Genomic DNA, 17925 nt, shown 5'->3' with positions numbered 1-17925 from the left:
CCTCATAGTTGTGCTGAAACAGCCATTCTGCTTTTCAAGTCTCAGCTGTCTCACCCAGTGCTGGGTTTGGGTGGCACAGCACTGGGTTCTGCAGCTCTCTGTGGTTTCCAGAGGTCAGTATTTAGGATGGGCTTTCCTCTTACATCCTGTTCTCATGGAAGACACATGACCATGAGCCAACTACTTATAAAGAGCTGTGGTGGTATTTAACTAGCAGCTTGCAAGAAGTGCTTGTGTGTATCTGCAGTTGTCAGTCCAGGAACAACCCGTGAGACAGAAGAAGGAGTGAGGTAAAACACTGATTCCAATGTTTGATGAGCTACAGTACGGTTATGTCCAGAAAAGTAAGCTTTACTCAATATTATGGGCTGCTTTTATATCTTTAAAATGGCCTGAGGATCCTGGGTGATTGAGTAATAAACACATTTCAGCGGTGCTAGTTATTCAGTCTTCTTCGGAGACCACTCTTAAGATGAATTTGTGGGTGGGTTTTTTGTGTTGTTCTTTTTTCAAATTTGAAGTTCCATATGGACCCTTTGACCTTTGGAATTCAAAGGAACAGCCAACAAAATTCTATCATAATCTTTTCCTTTAGTGAAATGAAAATCAGATAGAGCCATGTATGACTTTAGCAGAACATATGATTGTAGGAAAAAAGTGATGTCAAACTTCAGATATTTATTTTTCATTAAAAGTGATTAGGCATTTTGTCCATGTAGTCTGTGTGCTTATGTGCTGTAGTTTCTGATTTAACATGGATCTCTTTATATTCCTCGGAAATGTTACCTGAAAAAACATATCACAGTCCGGTAAAATACCTGAGATGCTTTCTGTTAGATCTGCAGAAGGTAAATCTGTATTGCCTGTGCAAAAGTGTGGAGGTGATTGTACTGTAGAGAAACTGCTATAGGAGATGTCAGTGATATTTCAACCTTGGTATAAAATAAGAAAAAGAGGTAAGGCAGTGAGCAGATGTTTACCATCAGCATGATTGTAGCAATGTTTGATGTTACCACGGTCTTGGTTGCTTGTTACCACTTCTGTGCCGGTGATTATCATCCACAAAGGTCTGCAGACATCTTGGGTCCTACACACTGCACTTTTACTGGAGCATATGAGAACGATCATGCTCCTTGTCTTTATGTTTTCAGGAATAACTCTGAAAACATAAACTCTGTGTAAATCAGTGCAACAAGGTCTGTTGAAGCAATAACTCCATGAGGTATAAACTCCCCCTTGTCTCAAATAGGGCCCTGTCAATACCTGGTCTGATTTAAGGCTATGTTGAAGGAATTCTTTCCCTGCGGGTGAGAGTGATGCTGGAAGGAGTTGAGTCTGTGAGCTGTTGGCTGAGGAGGGCTTTTGCTGTAGCACCACATTGCTACCAGATGTATGAGCTTTGCTGATTGAGTTGTTTTGTGATGAGTCATTGAAGTTAAGAGTTTGAAAGGGAAGATTTTTTCCAGTTCTGGTGTTTGGTGAAGTGCGTGTAGCTGTCGTTTTCCTCGTGGGCCTTGAGAACATTGGTTGCATTTGATTTCTTGTATGTGTGAAGCAGGATTTCTCAAGAGTTGTTACCATTAAAGACAAGTATGTTGCTGGCTGAGAGTTGATAATAAACTGATTTTTGCATTAAGAGTCTTAACACTATGCCTAGAACTAATTAGCAACTCCAAATGGGCTCATGTCATTGATTTTAATATGTAAGCGATGATTTATAACAGTTGCAGCTGAAGCCCATCCTGAGATAAGTTTTGGGGGTTTTTTGTATACTGTATGTTGTGAAGCTAACTAGCAGTTTTGCCTGCATATAGATTTGCAGAGCAAGAAGAATCTTTTTAGAGTCTCAGGATTTTGGGCAGAAAATAACAGTCAGTAAGAAAGAGCTTTTAATTTACGCAGTGTGCTTGTGAAGAGAAACCATTAACTCTGAAGAATTTGGGAACTGTTTTAAGTAGCAGTCTTTGCCACGCAAGTTTCTATTCCTTCATTCAGCAGAAACTATTCCTACTTGTCTCAGGGTGTGAGACCTTCAGCCTTAAACATTTTCCTCTGTTAGACACGTGCACGTCTCATTGTCCCAGCCCTGACTGTTCAATAAAACACTTTTTATTGATGACAAAAATGTTGGGTTTTACGTATATTTTTCATTTGAGAATATAAAATAAAACAGACACCTGTTCATTGCTGTAATTAGTGTTTCATTGCTGTTTAAAGGCTGCATGGGAATTTGCGGTGCCGTGGTTCTAGCTCCTGTACAGATGCTGAGGAGACAGAGACCAACTATTTAGATGTGCCTAAGCCAGGACTACTCCATTTTTAATAATGCCTGGCAAATAATTTTACTAAGCTCTTGGATGTGCAGTCGAGTGCTGAGACTCCTTGCTGAGAGACTGGGCAAAGAGCAAGAAAGTCTAAGGATGAGATGAAAAACTGCGGTGGAAACATGAGGCAAGATCTGGCAGCTGGTGAGGAGTAAAGCTAGGCTCAGAACATGACTCTCTTGGGTCCCAGCAAGCACTGCCTTTTCTGAAGAGAGATGCTAATACCCTGTTGACTAACAGTCTACTTGCTAGACAGTTCTGAGTTGTACACATAGTTCCTTAACTACAGGCTATTAACAACAGAGGCGCAGTTACATAACCTGAATTTTAAGACTGAGCAACCTGACAGTGTCAGATTACACAGTTCCTATCTGTTGCAAGATTGTGCTCCTGCTGTGACTTCAGTTATAGGTTAGCACCTGCCTCAAACATATTTTATCACCTATTTCAGATGTTTTATCATTTCCCTTCCTTTGCTAATTCTTTTATACCTCACATACAAAGGCAATAACTGCATTTGGAAAGGTCATAATACCTCTTGAATGGCTCAGCAAATCGATAGTCCACATATTCTTTTTCATTCATCTTTTCCTGATGACCTGCTTTACTGTCACTGGTTTTTCAGTGCTGAGGGTATCAGCCAGTGTAAAAAGAGACCTGGTCCGTACACCAGAGGGCTTATGTTGACTCAGGAGTTGGACTCTGTGATCTCTGTGGGTCCCTTCCAACTCAGAATTTTCTATTTTACCAGAAGGCTTAGTCAAGGAAAAAAAAAAAAGCATTCATTAGAAATGCATCAGAAACAGAGGTCACTTTGATATATAGGTGTTACATGCAAGTGTATTTGTAATTCAGCACATGAAACAGCCTTTTTATTTGTCCATGGGAAGCTCATTCCACCATGAGGAAGAGGGTGACAGGAAGGGAATGAAGTGCTTGGTTTGTAGAGGTGTCTGGGATAACCCAGGGAAAGGAGAAAACAGGAGAGACACTGTCACAGTAGTTACCCCATCTTCATTTTTAACTGAATAAACATCTGGCTCTTTTATTGCCCTAGTAACTGGGAGCTAATTGAGGAAAAAAAATCAGTGAAAGACAACAACAAAAAGTCAGTGGAACTTTTCAAGTATTAGCTTTTCCCTTTCCTACCATCTGTAGTTAGTTTTGCCAGAGAATGTTCTCACTCAGTAATTTTCCAGTGATTTCAAGGTAGCTCTTTTCTTTATTTCTCTCTTGATTCTCTGTTCCATGGATTCTTTTCCATTGCTTTCTAAACCCTGATATATTTGATGAGGAGAAAAATGTTAGCAGTTTTTGAGTCCACAATCCCTTCAAGGTGATGTTCTAGTAATTTAGTTAGCTCTGTACAAATGCTTCCACTTTACAGATCTGGCCTTTGTAGTCTTCTGGCCATCGCTTCAGAATCATTAATGCTAGGTCACCCAATGATTCAAATTTGATCTGAGTCAGGTGTGGATGTGTGATCGTATTTCTGCTAACTATGTAGAAAAACATGAGCTTACGGATTTTTTTTCCTTTGTTCTGAGAAGACTGGCAACACCTGTTTAGAATAAAACGATGTGTTTATCTGGATTTATTTACTGTGGTGTAGGGACTACATGCCCATACAAAGTGTTACACTAAAAACCTTGTTTAAGGGCAAAAAGGCAGCATGTCTTTACATAGCAAAGAATTTATTCTTAGTGTAACTGAATTTTTGGAAGTTTAGCCATTATTAGTCCAGGTGCAATTATTACAGGAAAAGAAAGAATAATGATGCCATTAAAATGTCAGACATTCAGTTCTTGGTTTTTACTTCTCTTCTTGGTGTTATGTTTATCCCTCTCTAACTTTCTCTTGGGTCCTCAGGGCCCCAAGGTTGCTGATTTTATTCTTGTGGTGATGGGTGTTACAACAAGTTGTCAGCATCTGGAGTCCTTTTCTAGGAGAAGTATGAGGTTCATCCTGGTGATTTTTTTTCCCCTTCTTTACTATAGGATCCACCTGGGACCATTTTAGTATGTTTGGTAAAGCAACTTTACACCTGTCTTTTTCTTCATTGCTCTACAGTTCCACATTACATCTGACTTTTTTGTTTGTTTGTTTGTTTTTGTTTTTTGTTTTTTTGGCCATATATAGTTGCTTTTATGGGTATTAGATACTATTTCTTTGTTCTCTTTGTTTCCCCTAAACCCAGTTTTGCCCAGCTCCAGGTCTGCATTTCTTTGGCTCACTGTTGGTGAGTTGTTTATAGCCATGGTCTCCAGTTCCAAGCTTGAGCCCAGTTTTTCCCCTTGTGTCTGTACTCCTCCATGCCACATCCCGTGTCTCCACTTCTCCAGACCTCTGCTGTGACACCAGGCTGTTGTATTTCTTTATACAAAGTTACTACGTTACTGGGGAATGTCTTAATCTGTGTAAAATAGCTGCTTGCAACTGGTGTCTGTGCAAAACTGTGGTTTACCTCACACAAACAAAAATAGATACACACACCTGGCCAGTTACAGAAATTGCAGTCACACCTAAGGCAGTTAAAACAAAGTTGCAAGCAGGCCAAGAAAAGCAAGAGCGGCTGAGGCCTTGAAAATTCACTGCAAAGTTTATGGCCCTTGAAGAGCAATGGCAGTACTAAATGGCATGGCTAAAAGGTAAACCAACCATTTTTTTTTCTGTACAAAGTGTAACTGGTGGAGTGAGTATACATCTGATCATTGCTTGGTGTTTTGTGATCAAAGTGTTTGGTGGGTTTTTTACCCCCCTACAAAATGCACTGAGGTGAACCACAGCCTCATTCCTACCTTTGTCTTTAGTGAAAATTTGTGCTGTTTTTATTGCTGTGTTAATAAATCCTATTGTTGATTTCAGTTGATACCACTGATGAATGGTCTTCTAGAAGAGTAAGATTGCACAGATCAGCAGTAGGATTACCTTCATCGATGAGTTCAGCTAAATCTGCCAATGAAAGAGCTGAAGGCTGTGAACAGCTTGGTTACAATTCTAAGACTGAGGGGCAGGTCTGGCTGCTGTGGAGAGCAGATGCTGAAGGCAGGGACAGGTCACAGAGAACAGTTCTGGAAATGGGAGCCACTGTGCAGGAAGGCCTCCAAGTTCTGTCCACAGGCACATCATGTGAGAGAATAGAATCACAGGATCAGAGAATATTCTGAGTTGGAAGGAACCCACATGGATCAGTGAGTCCAGCTCTTAAGTGAATGGCCCATACAGGGGTTGAACGAACAAGCTTGGAGTTATTAGCACCATGCTGTAACCAACTGAACTAATCTCAGAGTGTGAGACCTGTAGTACCAGAGATGACCTGCTGAAGGATGACTGTCAAAATCAATCATCACAGTAGAGGTTGGTTTAACCCGTAGATAGGATACCTTTGATAAATCAAAACTGATGAGCAATCTCATAGAACCTCCTAAAAGAAATTAAAATTATGAGATATTCTGCTCATATTTTAGCCAAGTTGACTTTTGGAGTAGACTGTTCTTGAAAATTCAGACTGTGTCTTCCAGTCTAAGAATGGCTATCCCACTCCCGCACTGAAAATGAACCCCCTCATAAGAGAGTACTTCCCAAGTCTTTTTCTTCAAAAGTAAAGCAACATGCTAACAGACTGGTCATTAAACACTGGGGTGTAAGAAGAAGGATATGGTGGGACTGTTTGTGGACATGCTCAGGACTTGTGCCAGCAGAGCAGTCTTGGGCCTTCACTTATTACCACCTGCTGGGGTGTAGCTTGTGCTGATTACTGCTGCCTCCAGCACCATAGAGAGATGTACTTCGTCTGTTTTTTGCTAAAACGTGCTCTGATTCTAGATTCCACTTTCTGCTTCCACCTTGCATAAATAAAAATACAGGCATCCTGCATGAGATGTTCCTCATCTCATTGGATTGATATAGAGTTCTGGTAGTCTCTGGGTTTTTTTTGTAGACAATGGTGTAGAGTGAGTCATCTCAGTTTCTCCACAGTGACTCTAAGTAGAGCCTACAGTGAATAATTTGGGTGTGACCACCTCCACAAAGTTCCCTCCAGTATGTGGCGGTAAGGGCAAAAAGTGCATCGAATTTGGGTTGTTCTCCACTCCAAAAAAAGGAAGGAGCTATTTCTTAGTTCACAGCTTTCCTCTTTTTAACATTAGCTAAATCTGTTCGCAAGTGAGAGCAGAGATTTGTAGTTTGGTTTCCTAAGCCCCATTTCTTCATGTATGTGTGTGTATCTGTCTAGTTTGTCCACTAGTAGTTTTTGTAACGTGGGCAGTTCTAATCATGTTTGACAGAGGAGTGGAAATAATAACTTAGAACAAGTTTTGCATTTAAACAAAGATGGGAAATGGGAGGGGAGGGCACAGGAGTTCTTCCTTTACAGAAAAGGCTTGTTTCTTTTTCAACACAGAGGAATACTTAGATAAGAGGGATTACATGCATGTGTGCAGATTGTTTTGGACAAGGCTTCTGTCAAGTTTGAATAATACATTTTATTCTCTCATGTTTGTATTTGCTTATTTTCCTGTGCTGCAAAAAGGTGTCTGCAAAATGCTGTGTTCAGTTGAAAGCACAAAACAAATACAAACTACTCTGCTGCAAGACACTCATCATCACAGATCCAGGGTAGGATCTGGTTCAGATTGCCATATCTCCTTGAGAAATGGGTTATCTAAAACCTCCTTACCCTTGACAAAGCCAATACACTCCAAAAGTAATTCAGTTGAACAAAGATAAGTGTCCACTCTGGGAGAGCTGGGTTGTCGTCTAGACTCCACTGCCTGGGTTTCCATTGGGTAAGTGGGACCATAGACACCTGTGATGTCTACCAACCGGAGCCAAACCATTCTGACCTCATTGATCCTACTCCTTTTTGAGTTACTTTGCTTTTCATATATGTTCCTCCAGCTTAAGGAATCAGAAATGGCAGGACGAAGTGGCTGTGGGTGATCTTAGACTAGCCCTCGTTTCAATGAATGAGAACTGATGTACAGAAAATCCTCAAATGGCTTTCAAACTTTGTGTGCTTCATTTCAAGGTGGAAGAATTTGAAAGACCTTTGTTTTCATCATGTACCCTACAGGTGGCCAGTGGGGTGCCATGAGTGTGTAGAGCCCTTTGCCAAATCTGGGCCATATGTCAAGAAATGAATGGCTGCTAAACACTTACAAACTGGGCTTTTTATTAGGCAATAAATGGGACTGAGCTTGTGGAGTGATCTGGCACCAGTTATGAGTGTTGAACCTGGAGACTTTAACTGATGGACCATGATCTTCAGTGATGCTGGGCTCTGAGAGTTGTGACAAGATACAGAATTACACAATTGTTAAGGTTGGAAGGTACCTCTGGAGATCTAGTCCAACCCCCTGCAAGGCAGGGTCACCTAGGGCAGGTGACACAGGAACACGTCCATGTGGGTTTTGAATGTCTCCAGAGAGGGAGACTCCATGACCTCCTTGGGCAGCCTGTGCCAGTGCTGTGCCACCCTCAGTGTAAAGAAGTTCTTCCTCATGTTGAAGTGAAACTTCTTGTCATTTGATTTATGGCCACTGCTCCCTGTCCTATCACTGGACACCACTGAAGAATGTGTGGCACCACCCTCTTGGCACCTGCCTTTTGGATATTAATGAGATCCCCTCTCAGTCTTGTCACATAGGTGTTCAGTGTTTCTGAAAACATCCTGTGTTGTCTTATGTTGAATTTCTGGAAATATGGCCCCCAAGTATTGTATACTTGTCTGACTTTGAGCTTGAGACTTTGCTAGGGAACAATTTCATGCAAGGACTGGGTTTTCAGGGGAATAAAGTTGTTCTCAGTCCTTTTTTTTTTGCACTGTGGGAAAGCACATGGCTGCATATTGTCTGTGAAAGCTTATCAAGGTGTTACACCACGTCAGTTTTGCTAGGTGATACAATATTCTCCAGATTGGCTATATTTATATATCCTTTCCTCCTTCTTTTGATTTTTCCTAGGATGGAACAAGTAATGTCATTGATCAGTAAATCGCTGGTATTTTTAATTCCCGTGGGTGTTTGGTTTATTGGGGTGAGGGGGTTGCGGGGTATGTGTTTCAAAGAAAACCAGAACATTTAACAGTATGTGTTACGTTCTAGCTAAGATGTTTCTTAAATAGGGACATAGGAAGGAATCTAAAGAAAAACTGAGCACATGAACTGTGAGAAATACAAGTACATTTGGTTAATCTATATGCAACTGGTTCTTAGTACGAAACTAAAAATTAAGGCATTGCCAGAATACAAATAGTAAAAGAAAAGTTATCTGTCTTTTTATTCAGTTCTCCTTTCTGTCCTAAGATGAGTAGTTATTAATATAATTTTTGTTTATATTTCTTTCCTTGATCAATTAAATAGTTTTTTCCTAAAAATTAAAAAAAATTTATAAGCAAACAAAATATTTGATATCCTATGTTTGTTTCTATTTTTTCTGCTTCTCCTTGCTCTCAGGTTCTGGACTAGTTTTTGCTACTTATTATGGGAATATCTGAATTTGCATCAAAATCCTAATAGTGTTTTACTTGAATGTCTTTCTCTGGCTTGATATATTTTAAAGGAAGATTGTTATGGTAAATATGGTAAATATGGTAAATATAAATATTGTTAACTGCAGGAGTGATTTTGAACTGGATGTAGGATTTCCATCATGGCTTTTGTCTTCATTCAGAGTGTTTGCAGAAACAGATGTTGCCAACCCTCTTTGTCCTGTGGGGTGCAATGGTAAATCCAAGGTTGCTCAGGAGATAGCAGCACCACCCAGGTCTCTTAGTTCCCTGCCACAGAACATCCTGAGCCCTGGAGTCAACACCTTCTGCAGGCAAGGCTAAGAGACATGGGTCTTCTTGTAGCACCAGGAAACCCTTGGATTCTTGAGTTGCCTTTTTGCCAGAGCAATCATGTGGCATGGAGGTTCCCTTGGCTGTGGTCTGCTGAGACTGCTACTTGGGCTGTTTGGGGAAGAAAGCTGCAGGTCAGGACATACGCTGATTCATTGCGGCTCAAGAGATCACTTGCCAGACATTCTGTCAGTCAGTGATCTCCCTGATGGCTTTCTGTCTGTCCCTTTGCAGCAGTGCCTCAACCATCTGAAGCGTGAGGTACTGGAATGTGTCTGCCTCAGCCATGTTTTTTTGATCTAGAAATACTGTTTTCTTGGGGAGTGGGGGCAAGATGTTCTTCACTTCTAGTTCAGTCCTGCCCTCTGTAGCATCTTTGAAAACAAAGGCTCTAACTCCTGAACAACACCGAAGATCCCCAAAAGCATAGCAATAAGGAATTAGGAAGACTCAGGTAAGAGCAAGTGGGAGCACTGCTCTAGCAGGCAAGCCTGTTTGTGTTGACAATAAGCAGGGTTGTGTTTTGAACCTCTCTTCACCTTATAGTCGTAATTTATTTTTGGTTCTAAGGGTCTGTGTGAGTGATTGGGAACCCCTGAGCTTTGGAGTACAGCCCAGATGTGTGCTCCACCTCTAGGAAGTCTGTCAAACCTTCCTCCCAAGGGTTGGGGCAGGGCCAGACCGATAGGGCTGCCTTTCTGTTGTGTCTCACCTGCAGGAGGTGGGTTGCCTGCCTTGCCCCGTGCTCACTGCTCAGACTCCTAATGCTGCAAGCAAAAGTGCTTGTCCTAGTGGTGGATTTTGCAATCCAAACACTTCCATTAGGAACAGGAATCAGACTAAAGTACTGGATTATCAGCCTACTTTCAGAAGGTAGTAAGGTGAAAGAATTTGATTCAGCACCTGTTTTGTACTCTGTGGGTATGGGCTGAAATTGAATTGGTGAAACAGAGGCAAAATGTCAATTCCTTGCAGAGGTCTGACAACTTCTTTTATTTTTTTTTCTTATGTTCTCTTGTACCTGAACATCGTCCCACACCAACTGGGAGCTTGTTAGAAACATAACTTCCCTTCTGTTCCTCTCGTGAATATAGATCATTTTGTAGTTATCTTCCACGTGCTGATCAGAGAATATTGTTTAAGACCTCTGATCGCTCTTGTTCTTCCTGTTTTTTACCTTCTGGATTGTTGACTCATGAAAGCATGATACTGTAGGCTGCTTGCTGTTATTAATTACAAACTGCATATTGGTTTGTCTTTGGGCGTTGGCCTTCTATTCTTGGAATCTTGCAAATATTTTAAACAATCAGCCTATTGTTTAGCAAGTGTATGCACTGTAGGCCTTTTGTGAATATGAGTTAAAAAAATAATAAAAGAATGACTAATGGAGCACGAACAGTGCTTGTGACACTGTAGTCCATTGTGTAACTACTGAGAGCAAAATTTGCATTCCTAGAAAAGCTTGTTCACGGTCAAAATTTAGGGCATTCTCTTTATGGCTCATGGGAAAACATGTACTGTATATTCAGCTCTGGATGCTATTTGGAAGGATCAACTTTTAAAAAATGTCATTTTCCTCCCTTGGAACAGTGAAGTCAGACTGAGACCCAGCTTTGCTTGGCAACAGATGTGAATCTTTTTCATTCAGGCAAGTGGCATGGGGGGGCTATTTTAGGTCTGTCACATACATGCACCCTGATTTGTTTGTTGAAATGGCTTCTTTATAAGATGATACTGAACTCTGACATTGCCGGCCCTTTTGAATAGTAAGGGTACATTGTTGTATAATGTAACTGTCTGCCTCCTCTGAATGCCAGAGGCAACCTGGCAGTTGGTGCTTTTCTTTCCTTCAAAAGCATATTTGTTTATGGCTTTTAGTTTTTCCCCTCTGAAATTGTTACAGGTTAAGCAGAGGTTAACCTTTAACTGTTAAGTGGGATCTTCAAATATTTTGAGAAATCATGAGTTCTATGTACCTGAATTGTAGCAACTGTCTGTCTTGCATGCACCTAAAAAGAGAGTGCTGTGTGTTCAGAGGGGTAATGGTGCATCTCCTATGCACCATTGATGCATTATGGTGCATCACCTGTGCTATAGGTACTGTGGCACTTGCTGTCGAGGTAGAATTAGCCTGCTTTGATTTTGCAATTTGCTGTGAAGAATTAGGATGGGTTCACGGCTCGCTGGAGATACTACTCCTTTGGCTGGCTGTGAAATCTCTTCATGAAAGGTATGTGCCTGTTATTATGGACACACATGGTACTGATCACTGTGGTAGTCCTGTCCTGGGAGAGATGGTGCTGAAATGTTAAAACTTAATTTACAACAGCAGAGCCTGTTCCAGGTCCTTGGCGGAGTGGAAGCCAGCACAGAATGCCCAGCTCCTGCTTCAAGGCCCTGGTTCTGTTAGATGCTGGCTGAGTTTGAAGTGTTGGCCTGAAGAGGGGTGTGTGAGGGACTTCTGAGGATCCTTCGGGGTCTATATGCATACACAGATAAGGACTATGGGGACCACTTAGCCTTAGCAGAGATCCACATAGAGCTGCTGTAAATAGGAGAGTCTGATGTGGGCAACAGCTGGATGTCCCAGACCAGTTCAGCCAGGACTAGCTAGGACAGAGTCATATTCATGGGGAACAAGCACCAGTTTGTCTCTCTCTGTTCTGATGTGACCCAAGAGGTTTTTCAGTGTTACTTTTTTCTTCTCTGAAAAAAACAGGCGTGTTGAGGAGGGAGTGTGGTCAGCTTGAGTTTGGGAAGCGCTTAATACCTTTACAGCACTATATTTCTAAGAGAAGTGCCAAAGTGCTTCAAATGCTTCTATTCAGGGCTCTGCTGTAAATTCGAACCAATTGGACCCTGCTCCCTTGGCATCTGAAGCTTCCAAATTAAATTGTATTTGCCACTAGTCATCATTAATTTGCAGTTTTCACCTTGATTAAGTTTTAGGAATGCACATAATGAGAAACTTCTTAAAAAAGCAGGAAGAGAGGAAATGGAAATTTGCCCTCTCAGTATTTTTCTCATTTATGACCTCCGTGTCTGAAACTGTATCGCTCAGTGGTGCATTTTGTCACTTGTTTTCCATGTCAGTTCAGTGACTATTGAAACAAAATATTCTGTTTGATACTGAAGAAATGGTGTGAGCAGCTCATGCTAATTAGCATCTGAGTAATAGACACGCCTTTGCAAGCAATGAAGCATCTACTTGTACTGACAGGGAAAGAATATTCATAAAGAAGGTGCTGGAAAGGTGACTTTATCATCACTGACTGTGTTTTGGTTGTGTTATTTATAGGAGTGAACCAGGTTAGTATTTTAAGACACTGGTACAAAAAATAGGTGTCCTTAAGCCCTGTGCATATACTGTAAATAAAAATGGCATATTTTTCAGAAGTGTGTTTCCCTTCTGTTCCATCAATTTTTCATAGAATTATGGGTGTTAAATTCATATTCACATTCCTGCTTATTGATTTAGGAGGGGAACTTCAGGAATCAAAACCCAACTTTTTTTTTCCCCTTCTTGTTGTCTGTTTTTGTTTTAGTTTGATTGAGGTTTTTGCTTGTTTGTTTGTTTTTAGACAGTATCTTATTTTGAAGCAGGACAAAAGTCTCTTTCTTACTTTTCAAAGTCTAAACAAGTGTCAGAGAACCGTAGAATGGTTTGGATTGGAAGGGACCTTACAGATCATCCAGTTGCAATCCCACTGCCATGGGCAGGGACACCTTCCACTAGACCGAGTTGTCCAGGGCTGCATCCAGTGTGGCCTTGAACACTTCTGGAATGGGGCATCCACAGCTTCTCTGAGGCAACCTGTGATGGTGTCTCAGCCCCTTCATCATACCCAGTCCTTTTGTGCACAGGATTTACTTGTCTTTGTGAAAGTGTATATAATTTATGTTCTTGCTGATCAGAAATATTGTAGAAGGAATATATGTATTTTTGATGTTTTTACTGAACAGAAAGAGGCACACTTCTAAGAGTTTGCTTGGAAATAACCATTCTCAGCTATTACAGGCTGAAATAGTTTAGCCAGCTTACACCTCATTAATTTCATGACTTTTGTCTAAGGTTTTGCCAGAAGCTGTTGTGAAGTTTTATGTGGTACATGAAATTGGTTGTTGTGACTCTCTTCTTGAGTAACACAACTCAAGAGAAGATTTTATGTAGCATGGTTATCCTTAGACCTGATATTCACAGAAAGCTCTTCATAGACGTCTGTTTGGAGGTTGTTTTTTTTTTCCTCTGGAGAGTGGAGACAGCAAAGTAAAAAGTCCCGGGTTTGAAGTACAAAGAGTGTTGTATCAAGTTCCCTATAACAGGGGTAAGGATACAGGTAGGAGGGCTCAGTCCTGCATAAATGGTGCATTTGTCTGCAGCAGGTTAAAGCTTCAGGGCTTCACAGTTTGATTCTGGCACTTTCTTTGCATCTTTGTGGTTACCTTTTACCTGTCCTGGGTTCACTGTCCTCAATGAGGTCAAATCGCCCTCTTCAGAAGCTATACTTCTACTTTCTACTTCCAGGGGAAGCTATTGCTTCTCTATATTAGAAAAGAAATAATTTCGTTGTCAAACCTTTACTGTAACAGTTGCAAAAAAAATTGACAGCTACAAGTTTTATTTCTTTTCCTAGACTTTCTTATACGTCACATTTTTTACACTGCAGGGATCTGAGGGTAGAGATTGCCTTGTATCGTTATTGCAAATGGCATTTAATGATACTCTTTGAAGTGGCTTAAGACCTTATCACTGGTTTCACCCAAAATATTTTCCCTGCACGTTCATAGTTTAACAGATAGAGTTTACCTATCTCAGACATTTCTGTTTGCAGCTTCTTTACACCTTTGTTGACAGCCTCAGCTCAGCACGCTGGCATACCTTCAATTCTGCTACGGATGCTGTAATACCTTTCAATTGCCTGAACAGGAATCACCGGAGGGCATCTGTCTGAGTCTGAATTATGTTTGAAAACCATCTGGCATGTTGTGGGATAGTCCTAATAATAACAATGAACACTTTATCAGGAGTTGAGTTACTGTGCTTGATTTCCAGTATAATTCTCTTATTAGTTGCATATATGTATTCCATATAGCCAAAGGGTTAATACTGCGTGCAGATACTGTATAAGACCATTGTGCCGACAGCTCACATTTGGACTAATCATTCACAATCTGGCTATAAAGAAACATATTTAAATAATAAAAATAATTACCAAGATGAAAGACATAGATGAGTGTTAATTACGTCCTAGACCTGTTTCCTGTGTCTGCATAGGGGAGGAATGAGGAAAGGAATAAATGGGAATGGCAGTCACAGGAGTAAGGTGCTTTCCCTGGAGGTGCTTTTGACCTGTTGAAGAGGTCTCTTTTCGTACTTAATACAGACATCCATCAGTAAGGACGATGCAGAGCTGCCTCAGACTGAAGCATAGAAAGAAAAATGCTCCAGGAGGTCCTTAGTCTTCCCTGGTTCCTCACAGGAACTCGCTTATTTTCCTGTAGGAAGAACTCAAAGTATTTTGTGAACCTGAGTACATGTTGTTTCCTAGAACCTTCATGAGATTCAGAGACAATACTGTACTGTTGCACATTTAAGTAGTATTGAACTAGGCCTTCAGCTAGCAGTGACTGGCACAGCCCTAGTGATTTTGAACCCTTGCTGAAACCTGTCCAAACCTACCTGTGTTCTCAGATGTTTGTCAGATGCCCCCCAACCCAGCAGTTACATGTGACCATGGTGCCTTGGCTGTCCCTCAGGTTTAGTCTGTGTTGCCTTACTGGTTACACAGCTGTTAGGGGTGTTGTCACTGTGAGAACAGAGCATCCTCAGTGGGGTCCTCAGCATGTTAGGCTGGTGCCAGACATAGTCATCATGTTGCCAAAGGTATCGTAAGAGTCAGCTTTAACTTTACATTGGCAAGGGCTGGGACAATGTGAAGAAGCTGTGGCAGAAGCACGAGTAAATGGTTTGCCTGAGATGGCGCAGAAGGGCTGGCGGCAAAACGTGGAGTGAGCTCTCATGTCCTGAGTTTGTGTATTGGCCCCAGGAGGTTCTCCTGCTTTCCCCCACCCACAGGCATATGAAATTGTGTGGTTTGAGGATCTTTGCTTTTGCATTGGCAGCAGAGAAGAGCTCAAGATTGACTAAACCACTGAAACTAACAAACTTCTCATGTGCAACTCTTGGAGGGGCATTAGATTAATTAGTTTGCTGAGCATCGGAGCTGGAGCTGTGCAACTGTCTGACAGTGATAAGAGGAGGGAGCTGGGAACCAGCGCCCTTTTAGTTTTCTGCTCCTTCGTTCCATCTCAGCTCCCTAGAAGTGACAGATGAGAAGAACAGAGGTAGCCAAACATATGCAACCTGTGCATACTGTGCTGAGCTGCATAATCGAGGGGTATTGTTCACTGCGTGTGCAGGCAGCGCTTCCCAAAAGCTCCCGCAGCCGACTCTGAGGGGAGGCTTCACTGGTGTTTTCTGCGGGAGCAGAGGGACATTAGTGTGGGGATCTTTTGAAAATCCACTTCTAAAATTTAAATACTTTCCTTCTTTAACACCCACTTGAAGCCAAGTGTGATCAGTAAACACAAAACACTTTCACAGCTCAGACACACTGTGGATTATGGTTTTCCCCTCCTTTTTTTTTTTTGTTTGTTTGTTTGTTTGTTTGTTTGTTTCCCTTGCATAAAGCAGTCTGCCCCTTAGTTTGCCGTAGTGAAATTAATTAACAATTTCATAAAAATCTTTGGTCTTCAATGGTTAGATAATCGCTGCTTGTGTATTAAGTAGACACTGGGAATGTACCCGGGCAGACAAGTTGTGTCAGCACAAAAAGTGGTGAAATTTTGATCCTTTTGTCAGCCCTCTCTCTCCCTGGGAGCTGTTCAGAGCAGGGTAGACAAACAGCTCTTCGGAGCTGTTTGGGTGTAGCTGTGGGGGCAGAGAGGCTAGCGCACTCCACTAAACCTTTCCAGCCTTTCCAGGTCCCTTTTCCATCAATTAAGGATGTGAATTTTTAATGCAAAAATTACTTGGTTGAGTAAGCTGTCTGGCATGGTGCACAGGGCCATGTCAGCTGCTGGTATGCCCTGGTTTAGATACTTAGCACCTGGGCTAAAGGATTTGTAAACTCAGCAGAGTTGCTGACCTTTAAAATGCATTTAAATACACAAAAGTCTGGGACCTGAAAGGGGAGGGAGCTAGAATGCATGGCTTCTGGAGGCTCACTCTGAGACTCTGGCTCCCCCGGCTGGAGCCGGTGTGGGAGAAGGCACGGTAGGGACCCAGGGACAGGAGTCAAAGTCGTCACCCAGCAATAAAGGCTTCTACAGTATCTGCTTGCTCTTCATTGATAACTAAGTACCTCTAAGTACCTTATAAGTACCATCTCCTTACAGGTTGCTGTACAGTAAAGAGGTGCTGCTCTGTAGAATGATTAAATTGTGTGATTCCTTTTTCTTTTTTTTTTTTTTTTGCATACTTATAAAAAATTAAATTAATTAAGCATTTGCAAACATGAGGGTGAACACTTGGAAGATGAAGACTGGCCATGCAGAAGCCAGGCTGAAAGGAGTTGCAAGGGAACACATCAGGGGTCTGAGCTCGTTTAAGTAATGTAAAATGTGGTTTAGAGCTAAGCCTAATTTAGCATGCCTGCAGGCTGCTGTGCACAAAGTGGTCTCAGCCTTCCTCATCGTCTCCAGATCCAGATTCCTTCCCTCTCTGTAAGCTGCATCTGATGATTTATATAGCCTTGTAATGAATCCAATCAGCCCTGTTACCCACCAGAAGACTCTCTCCATGTTTAGTAATAGTTTACTGCCCTGTCAGATCAGCAGATTGAGCCGTGCATCCCGTGGTGCCCATCCAGCAGAATGGAGATGGCAGCAATGTGCACTCTGGGTTGAGAGGAGGAGGAAGAGAGGGGAACGCGAGCAGCCCATTCAGCAGCAGCGTACACTTTATATCAGCTTTGTTGTAATGCGAAACTGAACACAAATTCAGTGCGTATATGAGGCCTTTTCATTCATAAGAATGAGAGGTTTCTCAGATATTTAGTGTGAGACTATTTTCTGCCTGGAACAGACACTGTGGGGCTGCTGTGGCATGAGCAGTGTTGTGTGCACAAGTGCCACCCAAAATTGCATGAGTTTACCTGGCAACCCTGCGGGAGTTTAGCACTTTGAAAAGCTGAGTGAATAGCTATTGAACCATGTACAGCAAGTGCCTTCGGTGGAATTGTGCTATTTGATTGGCACACCAGTGTCATTTATTTTAAATAATTTTTTATTGTTCCCAGAGGTTCCATTTTGAAGTTTCTACTTCACAGGATGAAAGAATTGCCAATACTCTTTAATGCTTGGAGATAGAAAACTAACTCCCAGCAAGAGCCCGGTTTTGCTGTAGTCCTTCATGTTTTTAACACTGTGCAGTACTTTGCCAAACTCCAGAGAATAGAAATAAAAGTGGAACGTTCTGGCCTTTTGGTGGCTGTTTATCAGCAGCAAAACAATTTTTGGACAATTAACAAATCTCCAAGCCCTTTGGAAGCTCAGATTATAGCTATTTCTAGGTTGTCACATCTAATTAATACAAGCAGTAATGGTAATACTCCTGTTGGTATTCTGTTTTGGCCGTGACTAGGCTTGCAAGTCTGAGAGCTGATCCTTAAGAGAGTCTTTAAACCCAGATAAAACCTTTTTGGGTTTGGTAAGGGTGTGAGAATTAATTGGCACAGGTAGTAGCATTTATTGCTGTAC

The 17925-nt window shown here is 41.6% G+C and overlaps 1 protein-coding gene across 2 annotated transcripts in view; it reads left to right on the top strand.

The window, feature by feature from the left end:
- Positions 1-17925, top strand: part of MTMR2 (myotubularin related protein 2) — a 63625-nt gene that overhangs the window by 3245 nt on the left and 42455 nt on the right. Inside the window, exon 1 of one of the 2 annotated variants that reach the window (XM_027883287.1) lies at positions 98-405. The exons of the other annotated variant lie outside the window; for it this stretch is intronic. Within the exon in view, the coding sequence (XP_027739088.1) occupies positions 308-405 (98 nt within the window). The 5' untranslated portion in view covers positions 98-307. Of the gene's footprint in view, positions 1-97; positions 406-17925 lie in introns of those variants that run through there. 2 annotated transcript variants of the gene reach the window in all.

Source organism: Empidonax traillii, unplaced genomic scaffold (genome assembly GCF_003031625.1).
Source record: "Empidonax traillii isolate 1590-97213 ecotype Southwest subspecies unplaced genomic scaffold, ASM303162v1 scaffold123:size1378231, whole genome shotgun sequence".
Classification (NCBI taxonomy): Eukaryota; Metazoa; Chordata; class Aves; order Passeriformes; family Tyrannidae; genus Empidonax; species Empidonax traillii.
Note: the sequence above shows the minus strand (reverse complement) of the source record. Positions and strands in the feature narration are given on the sequence as shown.